This window comes from Primulina huaijiensis, chromosome 13, assembly GCF_012295235.1.
Source record: "Primulina huaijiensis isolate GDHJ02 chromosome 13, ASM1229523v2, whole genome shotgun sequence".
Lineage (NCBI taxonomy): Eukaryota > Viridiplantae > Streptophyta > Magnoliopsida > Lamiales > Gesneriaceae > Primulina > Primulina huaijiensis.
The window spans coordinates 6,397,317-6,417,089 of NC_133318.1; the positions used below are offsets into that span (position 1 = coordinate 6,397,317).

General features: G+C 35.9%; 1 protein-coding gene across 1 annotated transcript; it reads left to right on the forward strand.

The window, feature by feature from the left end:
- Nucleotides 1-1,637: 1,637 nt before the first annotated feature.
- On the forward strand, nucleotides 1,638-5,105 carry LOC140991172 (putative nucleobase-ascorbate transporter 10). Its single transcript, XM_073461127.1, has 14 exons — nucleotides 1,638-1,749; nucleotides 2,023-2,120; nucleotides 2,240-2,419; nucleotides 2,508-2,608; nucleotides 2,746-2,821; nucleotides 3,019-3,078; nucleotides 3,222-3,397; nucleotides 3,502-3,598; nucleotides 3,727-3,813; nucleotides 3,921-3,979; nucleotides 4,089-4,180; nucleotides 4,261-4,338; nucleotides 4,448-4,608; nucleotides 4,838-5,105. The coding sequence occupies exons 1-14, from the start codon at nucleotides 1,638-1,640 to the stop codon at nucleotides 5,054-5,056; spliced, it is 1,596 nt and encodes a 531-aa protein (XP_073317228.1). The 3' UTR covers nucleotides 5,057-5,105.
- Nucleotides 5,106-19,773: the final 14,668 nt, after the last annotated feature.

The window sequence follows — 19,773 nt, forward strand, 5'->3', positions numbered from 1 at the left end:
CAATTTATCGATAATTAATCTCAAATTACCGTAATAAAATTTCAGGCATTACAGAAAATATTTACGTATATGATGATTTGAGATGACATGCTTTGACACGATATGATCTTACACGAGACGTTTATGTTCATGCTTTTAAGTTCATGAAAGTATGATACTTTTCACTGCTGTATGCCTGTATATGTACTTGTTATTCTGGAACGGGTGTGTTGAGTTTTTAGACTCACTAGGTGTATGTGATGCAGGTGAGTTCGATGTCGAGGAGACTGGAGGTGCTGGACTCTGAGTCAGCAGACCTAGTGGGCGACACGACCCGAGGACCTATGATTTTTCCGCACCTATACGATTTTACGTTTTTGGAGAGGATATGAGGATTTTATACACTGTTCTATTTTACTGTTGGTTGTTAGAATTTTAATAACTTCTTTTACTCCGTTATATTTTTATTGGTAATTGTTTATGATAATTTTTTTAAAAGATGTTTTTAAGTAGGATTGTATGCATGCGATTAATTTAAATGTTTATTTTCAAAATGAGAGCTTTTAAAAAAACATATATTTTTGCACTTTTAAAACAAGTAGACGTTTCATTTGATCTCTCTAGCAATACTTTCTCAGGCAAACATGTCGCACAAAGTTTGTCATGTGCGGTTTACGTGACTAACATAGTTTGCAGGCAACTGCATTAGTTCGAAAGTTTACCCAGTGCACGTCAATACTAACGGTTGTGGTTTCATCGTCATCAAAAAAAATAAATAAAATTGGGGAAATTATCAAAATAGGCCACTAGTTTTTCTATCTATGTAATCCAAATTGGGTCTTTATTCTATGAGTTGGTTTGTTTTTTTGTTTTTGTTTTTTAAATTCGTCTTATTTTGTTACAATATCAGTGGGATGCTAGACACATCGATATGTCAGAACTCCGGTCAAATTGTATTGAAAACAAAAAAAAACACCTAAGTTATAGGACCATCGACTGTATATAAATGACGAAACAGAATCCTTTGAATTGTTTGAAAGGGATCCAATAAATCTGAACGGTGACATTTGCATTGCACCTTGATCTTTTTGTGGTGCTATATTTCAATTATATCACCAGTAACACTCGGGGTTAAAACCATCAATAAATTTGGATTAATTATAATTGATATTTAACATCAATATATTCAAAACTCAAATTTAATTTCGAGATTTTGAGACGTTATGTTTTTAAATTGTAGATATAATATTTGTGAATTATTAAATTGCCAAATATTATATTCTATTAATTATTATATATATTTCAATGTTGACTTCTATCATTTCAAATATTTTGCTGCACTTTGATCTCTTAATTTATCGTCACCAAATAATCCTCTAAAGTTTAAATTGACTGCCAGAAGATCTGCAGAGTAATATTAATTTTCAAACGCAAGGAAAATGGTTTGTAAAAGTTTTTATGTATCTTGCTCTGATATTGTAACGGTCTCGGGTAAGAAATCTTCAACAGAATAATTATTGAAATACTAAATTATTACATTATAAGCTACAATAATTACAAGATTGTGTTGTAATGACTAAAAAATGCAATTCTATTAAGCAAATTCAGAGTTATAAACTCTTCCAGATAAAGCAAATCAGATGTAATTCATCTTAAAAATGTCTAGTAATGCTGATAATCCCAACAATACGGAGCCACAGCCTCAGGCTCATCCAGTTCTTGAACAGCTAACAGGTGTTCAATATTGCATCAACAGTTCACCACCACTGCGTAAGTTCTAACAGCACCCTCCATTTTTATGTAGCATATATATAAGCCCAAGAATCTGTTGTAATTTCCAAGTCATGTTTTTTATATGGACAAAAGCAAAATTAATTATTTATTGCAGTCACCAATTCTTGATCATTCAAATGGAAATAATAAAGTGGGAGTTTGTTTTCTTTCCCATTTTTTGTGAAATTAAACCATGTATTTTTAATGTGTAACTGAACTAAAAGAATTTGATGGAGTGTTCTTGATTCATTTTTTACATGCTCGATGCAGTGGAAGCTATACTTCTGGGATTTCAACACTATGTTCTTGCTCTTGGCTCGACTGTCTTAATTCCAAGTTTGCTAGTTCCCCAAATGGAAGGGACTGATGTAAGGCTAGCTCTGACTTTCCGATCTTTATCTCGCGCATTACTTGTTGGTTCATATCATATTGACAGAACATTTGTATGTAAAATACATTCAACCACCTTGATTTTATTTCATTGCAGAGTGACAAGGCCAAGGTAGTACAAACCTTACTTTTTGTTTCAGGAATTAATACACTCCTGCAATCATTTTTGGGTACAAGACTGCCTTCGGTAATAGGCGGTTCCTACGCATTCTTAATTCCTATGACTTCAATCATTCAATCCAGGCGATATAGGACGATAAAGAACTTTCCCAGGGAGGTGAAGAACTATATATTTACATTAGCTACTTCCTTATTAAAAATCTATTAATTTTGTATTTTTAATATGTATAATTGTTTTGTATCAGAGCTTTGTGCACACAATGAGAGAAATACAAGGCGCCCTGATTGTTACTTCAAGTGTTCAAATAATCATCGGTTTTAGTGGTTTATGGAGAAATATCGTGAGGTCGGTTTGCTGTAGAGAAGATTTTGTTTCAAATGATGGATTTTAATTTCTTTTTATGAATGTGAGCAGTAAATGGTTGAATCTTACTTTCATTAGTTATGAATTACCTATTGATTATGTTCCTATCTTTGTAATAGGTTTTTTACTCCACTCTCCATGGTTCCACTAGTTTCTTTCACAGGACTTGGGCTCTACTATCTCGGATTCCCATTGGTAAGATATATAAATGGTGTTTCCTTATGATACACCGACTGAAACACAATTTATATAGCATATATTATTGGATGCATGAAGCTTGCATGTATATATTTAACGTGGGGCTAGCTAATATGTGTTTTAATAAATAAAACGGTGATTGTTTAATGGATGTGACTTTTACACCATTGTTCGATTTTATATCTATGTTGTAGATTGCTAAATGTGTTGCGGTTGGATTACCAGAGTTGGTTTTCATTGTTATTATCTCTCAGGTAATTGATTTTTAGTAAGCTTTTTTTTGTATTAGATGGAATTCCAGGCTTTAAAGTGTTGGTTTTACGGCCAGTGAATAGTGAGAAGCATGCTGAATCCTTGTCATGACTTGTTTTTGATGAATTTTATCACCAATCTGCAGTATCTTCCAAGATTTGTGAAATCTAATCGACCAATATGTGATCGGTTCGCGTTGTTGTTCTCTATTGCAATGGTGTGGGTTTATGCAGAAATCCTTACTTCGAGTGGGGCTTTCAAGAAATCCAAGTATTTTAATTGTCGTACAGATGGCTCTGGACTTATTAATGCAGCTCCGTGGTATATCTTTGCTATGATAATTCATCTTTAATATCCCAGCATCTCTTCTGTAAATGTTATCAGAAATTCAATTTTACAGTTTCTTTTGCGGCAACTTGTTGCAGGATATACATTCCATATCCATTCCAATGGGGTCCTCCTATTTTTACTGCTGAACAAACTTTCGTAGCCATGTTTGCTTCATTAATTGCTTCTATGGAGGTTCTACGATTTAAATTTTCAAAACTATATTGACAAACTGTTTTTGAGAACTTCACTGTGAACATTCTGCCAAATGAAACCAACTCTTCGATCGTTCTTTAAGTTGTTCTATTTGTGTTTTTTCGCAGTCCACTGGTTCGTTTGTTGCTGCTGCAAGATATGGAAGTGCGACACCAGTGCCACCTTCGGTTATTGGCCGTGGTGTCGGCTGGCTGGTAAGAATAAGTAACTTGTATTGTTGTATTAGGACAGTATGATGGCATTTTTTTTTCTGGTTTTGGTTTGCTGTGATGATACTCATAAAGATGTGTGATGGTTTTAGGGGATTGGCACCCTTCTTAATGCCCTTTTTGGCAGTGTCACTGGTTCCACAGCACTAGTGTAAGACAGTCCTAAACGATACTAAGTATAAGTTGGGAAATAATATATTAACAATTTCGTTATGTGATGTTTCTTCACGCACAAACGATTGTGTGATCTTCATATGCAGAGAAAATGCTGGTCTTTTGGCCCTAACGAAATCAGGGAGTCGACGTGTAGTTCAAATATCGGCAGTGTTTATGATTCTTTTCTCTGTTTTAGGTATATTTCTCTTTTAAAATTGCAATCAAATTCGAAATCATGAAGTGAATTAGTCCTGAGCTTATGGAGTAACATAACAGGAAAAGTTGGAGCAGTTTTTGCTTCAATACCTTCACCAATAATGGCAGCAGCATACTGCATCTTTTTTGGTTATGTTTGTGAGTATCTCTCTCATTTTACTTATGTAATTTCCCAACATATCGTTCCCATCAAAAGTTTATCAAGATTCATTGTATCTCGAATTTAGTAAATTTTGTTTTAATACAGCATCTGCAGGCCTTGCATATCTCCAATTCTGCAACCTCAACAGTTTCAGAACCAAGTTTGTGCTAGGATTCTCCTTCATAGTAGGACTTTCTCTACCACAATTCTTTAAAGAAAATGAACTACATTCAAGCAGCAGACCAATCTATACTAACAGCAGATGGGTATGTTGATTCACGATGTTAGATGATAATTATCACCTAACTAGGATAGTCCCTCGAAATCCATAAAAACCCGAAAAATCTTAACCACGTGGATTGTTCCCTAGGAAACTAACCATCCCCTATCCAGAAAATAAAATCTCCTACTTTTACAATATTAATTCCACTCTACACACATTTTATAATTGCATATACTTGAAAACAAATGATTTATTTAGTTATCATACTGCAGTTCAACGATATAATGTCTGTGGTATTCATGTCACATGCGACTGTTGCTGCTGTGGTTGCCCTCGTATTGGACTGTACGCTCACTCACGAAAGCAATGATGCTCGCAAAGACAATGGATCAGATTGGTGGGAAAAATTTATGGTTTACAACAAAGATGTTAGAAGCGATGAATTCTATCGTCTGCCGGGAAACCTTAATAAATGTTTCCCATCCTTATAAGTCCTGAGATCGAGCTATTTAAACTTGACTTGATTGTGAATACCATGAATGCTTTCATTCATTGGAATCTCTTCCTAAACGAGACAAATGACCGCAACCCATATGAATCACAAGACAAGTTGGATGTCTTCTAAGATGGAGAAATAATTATTAAAGTCGAATTTTTTTCTTGCAACATACCCCTTCCCCATAAATATCATTATATATATATATATATATAACACTATATTTTAGATTTAGAAAATTTTAATTTATGTGCGTATATTGTGTGTGAAGGTTTCCTAGTATTATATTAAGATATATAAGAGAATATTGTTGTAACACCCGACCTCGAAGATATGAAATAAATATAAAGGTGTATGTATTTGTTTGTAACTTTGTATAGAAAAGTTCATCCATATTCATGAACACATCAAATGAACAAGATAATTATAATAATAATAACGACCACAAAATAAATAAATAAATATAATAGCAATTTTAAGAAAAATACATCTTACCATTATTTATTTAAGATTCCGTCTCTATTAGTTTTTTTTTTGTGTTTTAATACCGGACAAAAGTCCAACTTACTTTTTACTACATGTTTCATGTGTTTTTACATTTTTACCCTTTTTTAATTAATAACATTTTTTATAAATACCCTATTTTTGTTGGTCATCTTCCCTTTCTACTCCTCTTTTCCGCTTCCCACTCCTCTTCTCTTATGTGCGAGCAACCTTTTTTTTCCTTCAATTTCCTACTCGTCATTATCTATGAATTAATCGACCTTTTGGAGCATTACATTTTTTGTAGCCATTTTTTGTTTGCTGTTTTGACGTGATGGTAAGACTTATATATCGTGCGTTGGTGGCATGTCAATTTTTTTTTGTAAATCAACGCTGAATCTGTTTAATTTACAAGTATTAGATAATATTTGAGGTTTGTAATAACGAAGACTATTGTGTTTGATAGGATCGATTAACGAAACAAGAGTGTTTAGAAGGGGGTTGAATAAACACTCTCAATTAAACTGATCTTTTCGAGTTTTGAGTTCAGTTTAGTGAGAAACTGATTCTCGGAATCTTGTTGATCAATGACAATCAGTTAAACTAAAGTAGTTGCGGAAATTAACTAGCTGAAAGATATAATACAAAACTGAAATAAAAGACACAAGGATTGTTTCTGGATGTTCGGAGATTTCAATTACTCCTACGTCACCTCTTCTATCTCAAGGATAGGATTTCCACTAAAAGACTTTGATCGAATACAAGATTTGTACTGACCCACTTCAGTTTGGACTTATCACTGCCAAAAACTGAACTCTTAGTATTACAGAATGTTCTCAGTGCGTAACTGATCTTAGCACTATCGAATTTAACGATTATTACAAAGTGCTAGTGAGCTCAAATTATAGCCTTGACTGCTACGAATAAATCAAGTGAGTGTGAGCTAAAATTTTGACAGAGTAACAGCAAGCTTTGAATAGAGAGTCTGTGTGCGTCACTTTTTCAGCTGATCTTCTGTCATATTTATAATCTTCCTTTCCAACGGCAACTTGAGATATATTTGAATCTTTGTATCCGTTGATTGCCACTTCATCATTCCTTGGGCATTGTTTGCTTCGTTTATTGTAATGCGGCGTCTTAATTGCTTTAGCCGAAATGCGTTGTTCTAAGCTGTATTGATTGAAGTGCGGTGTTTCGTGTTTAGTTGCAATCTGCTATGTCTCTTTGTCTGTTGAATGTTCTTTCCTGAAACATGTTTAGTTGAAGGAAGCATACGGCTGAATATATCAATTGATCGGTTTCCAAATGATCAGTCAGCTGTCTTCGAGAATTCAATTAAGTTCAACTGATCAGTTTCCAACTGATCAGTTGGTTTTCTTCGAAAGTTCAGTTCAGCTGTGTTCGGTTGTCTTAGATAATATGCGCGATACTCTTCAGTTAGGCAAGCTGTATAGATCGAATATTTGATCAGTTAGTTCCAATAAATAATCGGTTTGTCAAACATCCGAAATTAAGTTTCCAACAATTTCTCCTTTTTTGGTGTTTGACAAAACTAATAAACTAATAACTGATCATTGAAGCTTATATGATCTTCAAGTCCGTTGTAGATAAAATAATTAACTGTTGTGTACAGATTCGTACAATGAAAGAATGAAATAATCTGAATGAAATACTCTGTAGCTACATTTTATCAAATCCATTGAGCTGATCTCCATTGAACTGCTGATCTGTTGATATATTCCCCCTTTTTGTCAAACGCCTCCATTCTGACAGATAATCTCTTAACATCGGTTGAAAGAATCTTGACAGAAGTGGCTACGTTTGCGACTGCATTGAGCACAGTGGTTTGCATGAAGTCTATTTTTCTTGATACGAGTGTCTCCACAGCATCAACTCTTTTGCTGATAGTGTCTTGAGTCGCTGAGAGACTTTCAGCTATACCTCTATTCTTTTTGATTTCAGCAATTGCAAAGGAAAGAGAGGTCACGGTAGCTTGAACTGCCTTCAGTTTCTCTGAGTTAAAGACTTCTGCATGTTCCAGTTTCAGAGAATGGGTGAGTTGAGTATGCTGAATGTTAGAGATGGCAGAGAGCATTTTATGCATATTATTCTGAATATCTTGAATTTCTTCAAGAACTAATTCAAGATCATTAGATGAATGAGGTGGAGATTGTCCAGAAGTTCCAGGTGCTTGTTCTTCGGAGACGGATCAAATACCACTAAGGTCCTGTCAGTTATAACTGTCTCTGCAATGGTCTGTTCTGGAACAATTATTTCAGCAACTCCAATTTGATCTGGTGGAGGAGAAGATGGATCCTGAGTAGCAATTGAATTGTCCGGCTGACTAGGCAAATTTGTGGTATCTTCAGTCGGAGCATCAAGAACTGGTGCTTCTGCTGGAGATTCAGTTGAAACGAGGACTGGCTCGTCAGTTGGAATATTTTCAGAATTTAGCAACTGAGTTTCCACATTTTCAGTAGTTTCTTGACCAGGTGACTGAGCTGGCACATTAGTAGGCTGAACAAGCTCTACGGGTAAGACGGGATCCTCTAGAACTGCTCGATCAGTTGAGTGATCAAGTGATACAGAAACAAGTTCCTCTGTTTGAGATTCTTAAAGTACTTACTGAATAATTTCATCAATATTGGCGAGTGTCAAGTCAGCTTATGAGTACATTTGAGGATCAGCAACAGAGGATCGAGGCATATCCTGAGCTTGTTCTTTATTTGATGATGTGGATTCTTCTTCTTCTTCTTCGGAAGACCCTCCATGAATAACCAATTCCTGATCCCTTTCCCAAAATTTTATCTGTAAGTGCAAAGAGGTAAGATCTGAATCCAATTGAGTAAGCACTGCTCGATCATTGTAGGCAGTTGGATTCGTAGGAATGTAGTTGGTCTTCAGCTCTTCAACAAGTTGTGCCAACTTTTTGGCTCTCATTAGATCAAAGAAATAATTTTTTCTTTGCAAAGCCTGCACGATAGTGGCAGCTTTGACTATCCTCAAGACAATTTCTTCCAACCTGATAAACTTCTTCAGCTGGGACTTTCTCTTTAATTGTTTTGCAAAAGTATGAGTTCTGTACATAGTCCAAGCGTCATAAGTTTTCAGTTTGGTTGTGGCAAATGCATTTACCTGTTCCCAAATGAGGTCGATATGGGTTTGAACTGCATTTGTTGGCCTGGGCTCTTCAATCAACTTGCCCTTCCCTTTCTTGTCGGTGAGAATGTGTGGAATGTTCAATCCTGAACGAGTAGTTTCCACTGTCTCCCGAATAGAGATTCCCTTTGGTCGAGCANTGGTTTTGTCTTCTGAGTTCTAGGCTTCTTGACAACCTGATGAGACGGAATTTTCTCCGATTCTGATTCACTTATAATAAACTTTCTCTTTGTAGTCTTCAGTTGAGTCAGGGCTTTTGCCCTTTTTTACAGACTTAGGAGCAGCCTGTTGAGCTCCAATCTCCTTTTTGATCTTAATGAACTGATCAGGATTGAGATCCAGTGTGGCCTTGGGTGGCAACACATTCTTGGCATTGAAAATTTTGAATTTGGATGATCTTTCCAAATCATCAGCCACCAATCCTTTAACTTTCATCATGTAGCTTAACTGAACAGCGAATCCCTTGGACTGCTTGTTGGATTGAAACATGTTCTTCAAAGTGTTGAAGATGAGGTGCTTCCAGTTGAGTCGTCGTTCGGCCATAATGATAGCCAGGGCCTGAAATTTTTCCAAGGTTAAAGCAGCAAAGGATCCTGCCTTTGCCAATAGTCCTTTGGCTACAATATCAGCTAGTAACTGAACTTCATGTTTCAGTTCTTTCTTTGGATCAGAGACTTTGCTTTTCCGTCCATCAGCAGAAAGAAGAGTTTGCATAGCTTCAACATCTGATGCTTTGACTTCAGCAAGGTGTGCCAATCCATCAGAAGGCAACAAAAATGTTTCTCCGAAAGAGTCTTCAGATAAGGTCAACAACTTACCATTAACAGTAGAGGTGATGATACCATCGGGATTGACAGAACCATTGGAGTAGAAATCAAGAAGTTCCTTCGGATAAATCTCCTGGGAAGATTGTCCCAAAAACATCCTGAGACCAGCAGATTCAATTTTCAAAAAAACGTTCTTAACATCAGCTTCCTGAACTGATAAAACTGAGTCAAAATCAATGGCCATAGCGTTCAACATGTGAGCTGGGATCTGGTTGGCCATTTGAACTGAATGATTTCCTGCGAAAGAGAATGCTTGAATTTGTTTTTTATCTGAGAAATTTGGATAAGCGTAAAGAAGAAGAACTGAAATGGGGCGGGTAAAGTACTTATGTTCGTGACTGTTCGAATTATAGGACACGTGTCAGTCCAAAAAAATTTTGAATAAAAATATGTGTACGTGTGCTATAAGCGTGTGTGCACAAAGTTAGTGGTTTTAAAATAGGCGACGTTATGAAACTGCAGTCACGTCAGTTGATTTGGAATATAATAATTTTTTTAATTTGTTAACTTATGTGAGAAGATTTGTAAAACATCCAACTGAACAATCAGTTGGGAAACTGATTCATTTCAGTTGAGTATTCACAAACAATTTTCCTCTCAGTTAACATTTTCAAAAACTGATATTCCCCCTTAATCGGTGCATAGAATAATTAAAATGACGATATAAAATAAATTTAAGGGTCAAAAAGATTATCGTTTGCTGGAACGTTGACGGCCCTTCAGCTTCCATGATTTTCGGCTATAAATAGAAGTAACACGGTTAGTTTCAGTCATATTGGTGAAAATATTTAAGACAAAGAATGGCAGATACGAGTAGCTCGAGTGCTTTGCCGTTTTCTCTGGAGACCAGGAAGGTTGCTATAGAAGATGAGGTCTTCTATAAGAGTCTTCATTACTGGGAAAAGTTACAGAAGCTTGATTTTCTGTATAATACTGGGGAGGGAGGCTACCACTCCTGAACTGATGGCAGAGTTGAATAAATTGCGGGAGCACTTGAACATAGCTGTGTGGGTGGACGTCTTTAAGGATGGTCATATCTATCAGCTAATGCTTCGTAAAGAACTGAAAATCCTTAAGCGCATAGCTGGTTCTCATAGCTTTGTCAAGACATCTACCGCACCCTTATCCGATTGGTTGAAAATGTGAATAATTGTGGTAGAGGAAAAATATGATGATGTAATCCGTGCAAACGTTTATGATTGAATGAAGTATTTATTAGCTTAACTTTGTTTTTCTCTTTCCTGCAAATGATAAACTTCATCAGTTGTTATATATATGAATTGCAAACTTTAAACAGATGAACTGATGAAAGACTAACTTTTATCAGTTGACTATGAACTGAAATCAGTTAAGCATTAAGTAATAAATAATAAACTGATATCAGTTGATAATGAACAACTAATAATTAAGAAGCTTGGGTAAATGAGAAAAACGCTTCGGTTGACTCGAGACTCTTTAGCTTCTTCAACATTTAATGTCATCTGTCTATAAAAAAGACGATAGAGATACAATGTGAGATAATAACCGTTCAATATGTCGGATTCAAGTAATTCTGATGCATGCAGCAGTACTCATGTTCAAGTTACTGAACAATTAAGTCCATATTTAGAAGAGTTGAAGAAAACAACGGAGGAATATGTCTTCACGAAAGTGATGTCAACACGGTTCAAAATTCATGATTTGCAGAGGATAAGTAGTTGTGGTGCTGCTCCTTCTCGTGCTCAAGCAGCAACAGCAAGAAAATACATTGATCGTTTTGAAGTCAGACATGTTACAGACCTGGTTGATGACAATGTTCTGTTACATGCAATGTTATGGAAGGAATGACATGTAATTGAGAAGATTTCTACAAGTGAATCATTTTCTAGAATCCGAATTTATGAGTTGAATAATTGGATTACACAATGGCAGGATTCAGTTGGTTCTAAGTTATCTTCTGTAACATGGAATCGATTTTATTCTTAATAAAGTATCATTTCCAATTTGTTGTTGTGTTCTTATTTTCTGCAAATAATTTTATTAGTAAAACAGCATCAATAATAATTTTAAGACAAGTCAATTAAACCAAGAATATTGCGAAAGTAAGAAAACTTAGTCTCGGGTAATGGTTTGGTGAAGATGTCAGCTGCTTGTTGCTCAGTTGAAATATACTCCAGTCTGATGTCCTTCTTCAAAACATGATCTCTAATGAAGTGATGCCTGGCATCTATATGCTTGGTCCTTGAGTGAAGAACTGGGTTATACGTGATAGCAATCGTGCTTGTATTATCACAGAATATGGGCGATTCATTTGTAATTACTCCATAATCTTTCAGTTGTTGCTGGATCCAGATCAGTTGTGCACAACAACTACCAGCAGCAAGGTATTTTGCTTCAGTTGTTGAGGTAGCTATGGATATCTGCTTTTTGCTGAACCAAGAGATCAGTCTGTCTCCTAGAAACTGACAAGATCCACTTGTACTTTTACGATCAAGCTTACATTCTGCATAATCTGCATCTGAATATCCAACTAAATTGAAAGTAGAGTCTTTAGAATACCATAACCCAACATTTTGTGTACCCTTAAGATATTTCAAAATTCTTTTAGCAGCTGAGAAATGTGATTGCTTAGGATTTTCTTGAAATCTAGCACACATACAGATAGCAAATACAATATCAGGATGACTGGTAGTTAGGTACAACAATGAACCTATTAAACCTCGATATAATGTCGCCTCAAATGATATTCCCCCTTGATCAGTGTCCAATTTTACTGATGAGCTCATGAGAGTATTTGCAGCTGATCATGATTCCATGTCAAATTTCTTCAGCAGCTCCTTTGTATATTTAGTCTGACTGATGAATATACCATTCTCTTGTTGCTTCACTTGCAGTCCAAGAAAGAATGTCAGTTCACCCATCATACTCATTTCAAACTTATCCTGCATTAGCTTAGCAAACTTTTCGCATAATTTGGGGTCAGTTGACCCAAATATGATATAATCAACATAAATTTGAACTAATAAAATGTGATCATTCTTAGCAAATTTGAACAAGATCTTATCAACTGATCCAACAGAAAAATCATGATCAGTTAGAAATTTTGAAAGAGTTTCGTACCAAGCTCTGGGAGCTTGTTTCAGACCATATAAGGCTTTGTTCAAATGGTAGACATGATCAGGAAAAACAAGATTTATGAAACCTGGAGGTTGTTCAACATATACTTCCTCTTGTAGTTGACCGTTCAGGAATGCACTCTTTACATCCATCTGATATACTTTGAATTTCTTATGTGATGCATAAGCAAGAAAGATTCTGATTGCTTCCAGTCTTGCAACTGGAGCATACGTCTCATCATAGTCAATTCCTTCTTCTTGCCTATATCTTTGTGCCACTAATCTTGCTTTGTTGCGTACAACTGAACTTTCTTCGTTCAGTTTATTTCTGTATACCCATTTTGTACTTATAATAGTTTTTGAAATTGATCTTGGAACTAAGTTCCAGACATTGTTATAAGTGAACTGATTTAGCTCTTATTGCATTGCATTCACCCAGTTAGGATCAACAAGAGCTTCATCAGTTGTCTTCGGTTCTAGTTGTGAAACAAAAGTTGAATAGATAAATAAATTTAGCATTTTGATTGCGAGTTCTTACTGGATCAGATGGATTTCCTATTACCAGTTCAGGTGGATGTGATTTTCTCCATCTGTACTCAGTATTTGTTGTATCAGCAATTTCTTCAGTTGGTAACTGAACACTGTTTTCAGTTTCAGTTGGTGCTTCGTCAACTGGTATTTGAATGTTATCATTATGCTCTGTCAACTGGTTATCAGCAACGACTTCCTCCACATCTGATTGGTCCAATACTTCTGGTTCAGGTGTTTGAAGTATGTTTTGATATCCATGACTTTCATCTGTGTCATCATCTTCCCAACAGATATCTGTAAATCGATCAACTAGCTCAACTTGATCAGTTGACTTATTAGTTAGTTCAGTTTCATCGAAATCAACATGAGCAGATTCTTCAACATTTAGGGTTTTCTTGTTGAAAACTCTATAGGCTATACTAACTGATGAGTATCCAAGTAATATTCCTTCTGCGGATTTAGCATCAAACGCTTTTAAATAATTTTTGCCATTATCAAGAATAAAACATCTGCAGCCGAATATTTTGAAATAAGTAATTATACTTTTTCTTCCATGCCAGATCTCATATGGTGTTTTCATATGATTCTTATTAATCATTGATCTGTTCTTAGTATAACACGCAGTGTTTACTGCCTCTGCCCAAAATCTTTGAGAAATACCAGAATCAGCAAGCATTGTTCTGGCAGCTTCTTTAAGAGTCAGATTGCTTCTCTCAGCTACACCATTTTGCTGAGGAGTTCTGGCTGCTGAGAGCTCATGCTTAATTCCAGCATTTTCTAGGAAGTTTGAAAGGGTTTGATTGATGAATTCAGTTCCTCGATCAGATCTGATTCGATCAATTCCAGCTGATTTTTCATTTAAAGTCTTTTGAAGAACTTTATCAGTTGTGCAGCAGTTTGTTCTTTGGATTTGAGAAAAATAACCCAAGTAAATCTTGAAAAATCGTCAACGACCACCAAGGTGTATTTCATTCTCCCTAAGCTCATGATTGGTATTGGACCAAATTGATCCATATGCAGCAGTTCTAAGCATCGGGAAGAATATTTACATCCCTTGTTTTTAAAAGAGGATCGTACTTGTTTACCAAACTGACATGCTGAGCAAAATTTTTCTTTTGAAAAATCTATTTTGGGCAAACCAGTTACAAGTTCATGTTTACTCAGCTAGGCAATGGATTTAAAGTTTAAATGATTTAGTCTCTTATGTTACAACTAGTTTTTAGATGATTTGGAAGCAATAAAACAAACTGGTGCATAAGTTTGATCATTCCAACTGACTTTATATGTGTTTCCACAACGTTTGCCAGTTAGTATGATTTCATCAGTTGAAGTTTTGACTAAACATGAATTTTTGTAAAATTGTACTAAGAGTCCACTGTCGCATAAGTAACTGATGCTAATCAAGTTATACTTCAGGTTTTATACTAATAGAACATCTTTAAAAGTAAAGTCACCATGGATAAGCTTGCCCTTACCCACAGTTCTACCTTTGGAATTGTCCCCGAAACTGATGTTTGGACCAATGTATTTGATCAGTTGGGATAATGCACTTGCATCTTCTGTCAAATGTCGCGAGCATCCACTGTCCAAATACCATATTGAGTTCTTGTTTGTACCTGTTACCTGCAATCACACATCTAATATCACTTGGTACCCATATCTATTTGGGTCCTGAACTGATTAGTCCCTTAGGAATCCACACTTGGATTAGTCTAACATACTTTCCAGTAGCTGTATTCCAAATGGTTTTTCTCGGCTTTTGTGTGCTTGGTGTGTAGTGTACAGATGATACAATATTTGTTTTAGTTTTATTCAACATATTGTTCAGTCTATATCTCTTCTGAACTGGCTTGCAGTTATAGTATTTGAAATAGCTATTCGAATAGTTCTTGTGAGACCTCTTTGATGACTGACTTTGTGAATCAGTTGAGAATTTTTGACTATAACCAATCCCATATCTTCTAGCCTTGTTCATATTCTCAGTAGGTTTCTCAATCAGTTTACTGGGCTCAATTTGTTCTTGTATCACTGATGTTTTAACAAAATGAATGTATTTCCCTTTGTCTATTTTTGGCTTTGGTTGAGTGTCATTTATATATATTTCTCCTTGAGTGTTGAACCCTAAACCAGTTTTATCAGAAACTGATTTTTGTGAATTCTGCATCTCCTTCAGTGCAGTAGATGACTTGTTCCAAGACTGAATGAGCTCAGTCTGTTTTGAGTTTTCAAGAAACAACTTCTGGATTAATGACTGATTTTTGTTTCTCTCTGCTTTTAACTCAGCAATTTCCCTTTTTAGACTCAACCCATCAACTGATTCATCAATTTTGGTTTTATTGCCTGTGGGATCAGTTTGCTTTGCTTTGATTTTTTTAAATGATGATGCAAGCTTTTGATACTCATTTACCATGTCATGTAGTGTTAGAATGAGTTCTTCTCTTGTGAAATCAGTTGAGCTGAAATCAAATACCTGTTGGCTAGATGATTCTTCTTCTGCATCATTAGCCATTAAGCACTTGATTTCCTCATCATCACTAGAGCTGCATGAGCTTTCTGGTTCTGACTCCTCACTGTCAGTTTCTGCCCATTTAGATTTGTTTTCTTCAGCTAAGAGTACCTCATGTTTCTTTCTGAAGGACTTCTTATCTTCCTTGGGTCTTCTTTTGTGCTCATATGATTTCTTTCTTCTATCAGTTGAGCCTTGACTGTCCTTCTTGGGTTTAGGACAATCAGCCATAAAGTGACCTGATTTGCCGCAGTTGTAGCAGGCATTTGATTCATCTTTGGAACTGTTCCTTTGGTATGGCTTCTGGAAGTTTCCTTGATTCTTTCTCATGAACCTTCCAAATTTTTTGATGAACAATGACATAGCATCACTGCTCAACTGATCAGCAGATTTCTCGACTGAACTGATTGGTTCTGTTCTGACAGCAGCTAGAGCAGTTGTGGCTGCAGGGGTAGATGGTTCTCCTTCTCTGGTCTGCAGCTCAAATTCATAAGCCTTTAAATCAGCAAACAGATCATGAAGTTCAATCTGGTTCAGATCTTTGGACTCCCTCATTGCCATGGTCTTGACATCCCATTCCTTGGGAAGACCTCTCATTACCTTTAGTGCAATCTCTTTGTTGGTATACACTTTTCCAAGTGCATTTAACTCATTGATGATACTGCCTACTCTTTCATCATACTCGTGCATTGATTCTCCTACTTTCATTTTGATGTTATCAAACTTTTGAACAGCAACAGAAAGTTTATTTTCTTTGGTTTGATCATTTCCTTCACACAGCTGGATCAGCTTTTCCCAAATTTCTTTGGTTGTCTTACACATCTTTATTTTGCTGAAGGTTACTTTGTCCAGCGTTTTGTACAGAATGTCTTTAGCCACATTATCAAGATTTGCTTTTCTTTTATCTTCATTTGTTCATTCATCTCTGGGCTTTTCTACTCTTTGTGGTGCCCCTTAACTGTTATGGCAACTGCTGTATTTGTTTTTAGAATCTTCATGGGTCCATCAGTTATGACATACCACATATCATCATCTTGTGCAGCTAAATGAGCCTGCATTCTGATTTTCCAATCATCAAATTCTTCTCTGGAGAACATAGGAATTTTGTTGAATGAAGTCATGCTAGCAAGTTTATAGATCAAAAGTATTGAAGAACAAGATTCAACCGCTCAGATACCACTTGATAGGATCGATTAACGAAACAAGAGTGTTTAGAAGGGGGGTTGAATAAACACCCTCAATTAAAACTGATCTTTTCGAGTTTTGAGTTCAGTTTGGTGAGAAACTGATTCTCGGAATCTTTTTGGTCAATAACAATCAGTTAAACTAAAGTAGTTGCGGAAATTAACTTACTGAAAGATAGAATACAAAACTGAAATAAAAGACACAATGTAATGCCCGAATTTTGAAATATTGTGGCATTAGTTGTGATGGTTTATGACTTTACGTTATGGTATGAATGGTATTGAATGTTATAGAATGAAATAGATAATTGATGGGTAGAATCAAAGGTTGAATTTGAGCTAAATAGGTGATGGAAGTGCAGAAACGATATGAAAAATGTGGCAGTAGTTGTGGTTTTTAGCATAATGTTTTGTATATTGATCTAATTGATGTGAGGCTACTTCCATTAGAAAGATATGACATAAGGCTATAACTTTCTTATTTTGATTTTTGTTCAAATCATTAGGGAAGATGAGCCAAAAGCGCCCCAAAGTGTGCCGTGCGTATCGTCGTTCTTACAATGACATATGTTGGAAGATTTAGCATAACTTTTTATTCAGACCTCAAAATGATCTGAAATTTGGAGAGGTTTACGAAAAGACATAGAGCTACAACTTTGTAGTTTACCACTGTTGAAAATTCTGAAGATAAAAATACCTTTTGGGCAGTATGGTGCGCGCCCCTGCGCCAGATCCCGCGCGATGGCGCGCCCGGTGCTGAAATTTTTGTTGTTGGGTAGTATGGTGCGCGCCCCTGTGCCAAATCACGCGCCATGGCGCCCAGCACTTGTACAAAAAACGTGTTTTGAGGTTTGGATGGTATATATTTGATTGTGGAATGATTTTTGTATCATTTTCTTTTCTCTTTTTCCTACTCCATCGGTTTAGAGCTAGGGTTCTTTATTTTTCCTTTCATCTTCTAATTTCTTCTTCAATCTATGGGAGATTTGTTCAAGAAAATTATGAAATGAAGTTAGATTTGTGATCCTCTCTCCAAGATCTTCAAGATGGTGTAAGTATGTTATATTTTTATTCAAGTTTGGAAATGGGATGAAGTTTAGAATTGATATTTGTGTTGATATTTGAGATGTTGAAATTGTGTTGGTTTGAATTTAAAATGGAATTGAAGCCAATGGCAAAGTATAGGAGCTAATTTCTTTAGCACGCATGCTATGTGTTTGATGAAATGATTCAATGAATGTTTTTATGGCATATTAAGGTTAAGAAATTTACGGATCTTGATTCAAAGCAGTATTGAAATAATTATGAATTTTGAACAAAAATTACTCTGTTCTGATAGATGATCAAAGTCCTTGAGTTATAGTAGAATTCAAAGGTTCAAGACTTTTCACCTACACATTTTGATCTTCTTTTGGTAATATTTGAAAGGTATGTTACGGTCGATAACATACGAGGTAAAAGTATCATTTTTATTTTAAATTGAAAACTCTATGGCTTGATGAACTATTGGTGATTTGATGATGATTGTTGTATTGAGATGAGTTGATTATGATATCGAGATGATGATATTGATTTGCATCATGACATTGCATATTGAGCCACTTGTTGATTCAGATTTGATATGGCGGAGGTCGCCTTGATATATTGATTTGTTGGACGTATGGGGCTATAGTTGAGTTGGCATAGTGTATGCGGAGGTCGCTGCTATGGCCTGAACACTCTCTATAGGCGCACCATAGTCCTGGGATTGTAGAACACAGCACCCCACCCCGAGCGGATGAGTCGGTGGATGTTGCTGGGTGATTCTATTCCCTTGGGTACCCTATGACCAGATGATTCACTTGATCTTGAGATTTATTGATAGCCCACAGCTTCTGATCATGCATTGCATTATATTGCATCTTTATGAATTTATATGAAATATTTGAAAATTTAACTCTCATTTGTGATTGATTGTATCATACTGGGTTTATACTCACCGGCATGTCCGGTACCTCTTGTTTTCATGTGCTTGACGGTAGGTGAGGCGAGGCTTGGGATGCCAGAGTCCAGCTCAAGGCGAGGAGATACGAGTTAGAGTAGGATTCTCTGGTCTTAGGAGCTATTTTATGATATTGAGATTTCTTTATTTTGGCATGTTGAAAATTATATTTCAAACATTTGAGATAATTAAATTATTTTGACGATGTTTATGTGGATTTGTGAACCACAAATTATGTATTTTACTCGATCATTTGGTTTGTGACAATTATAATTATTAGTATTAGATATCGGACCCGGGGCCCCACACACAAGGATTGTTTCTGGATGTTCGGAGATTTCAATTGCTCCTACGCCACCCCTTCTATCTCAAGGATAGGATTTCCACTAAAAGACTTTGATCGAATACAAGATTTGTACTGGCCCACTTCAGTTTGGACTTATCACTGACAAAAACTGAAACTCTTAGTATTACAGAATGTTCTCAGTGCGTAACTGATCTTAGCACTATCGAATTTAACGATTAGTACAAAGTGCTAGTGAGCTCAAATTGTAGCCTTGACTGCTACGAATAAATCAAGTGAGTGTGAGCTAAAATTTTGACAGAGTAACAGCAAGCTTTGAATAGAGAGTCTGTGCGCGTCATTTTTTCAGCTGATCTTTTGTCATATTTATAATCTTCCCTTCCAACGGTAACTTGAGATATATTTGAATCTTTGTATCCGTTGATTGCCACTTCATCATTCCTTGGGCATTGTTTGCTTCGTTTATTATAATGCGGTGTCTTAATTGCTTTAACTGAAATGCGTTGTTCTAAGCTGTATTGATNTGTCTTAATTGCTTTAACCGAAATGCGTTGTTCTAAGCTGTATTGATTGAAGTGCGGCGTTTCGTATTTAGTTGCAATCTGCTATGTCTCTTTGTCGGTTGAATATTCTTTCCCGAGA

Bases quoted from the DNA above. Each gene is read 5' to 3' on its own strand.
- LOC140991172 (XM_073461127.1), top strand. From the start codon at position 1,638: ATGTCTAGTAATGCTGATAATCCCAACAATACGGAGCCACAGCCTCAG. The intron at 3,599-3,726 runs GTTCTACGATTT...GTTTTTTCGCAG, and splicing joins CATTAATTGCTTCTATGGAG to TCCACTGGTTCGTTTGTTGC. The intron at 4,339-4,447 runs GTGAGTATCTCT...GTTTTAATACAG, and splicing joins CATCTTTTTTGGTTATGTTT to CATCTGCAGGCCTTGCATAT.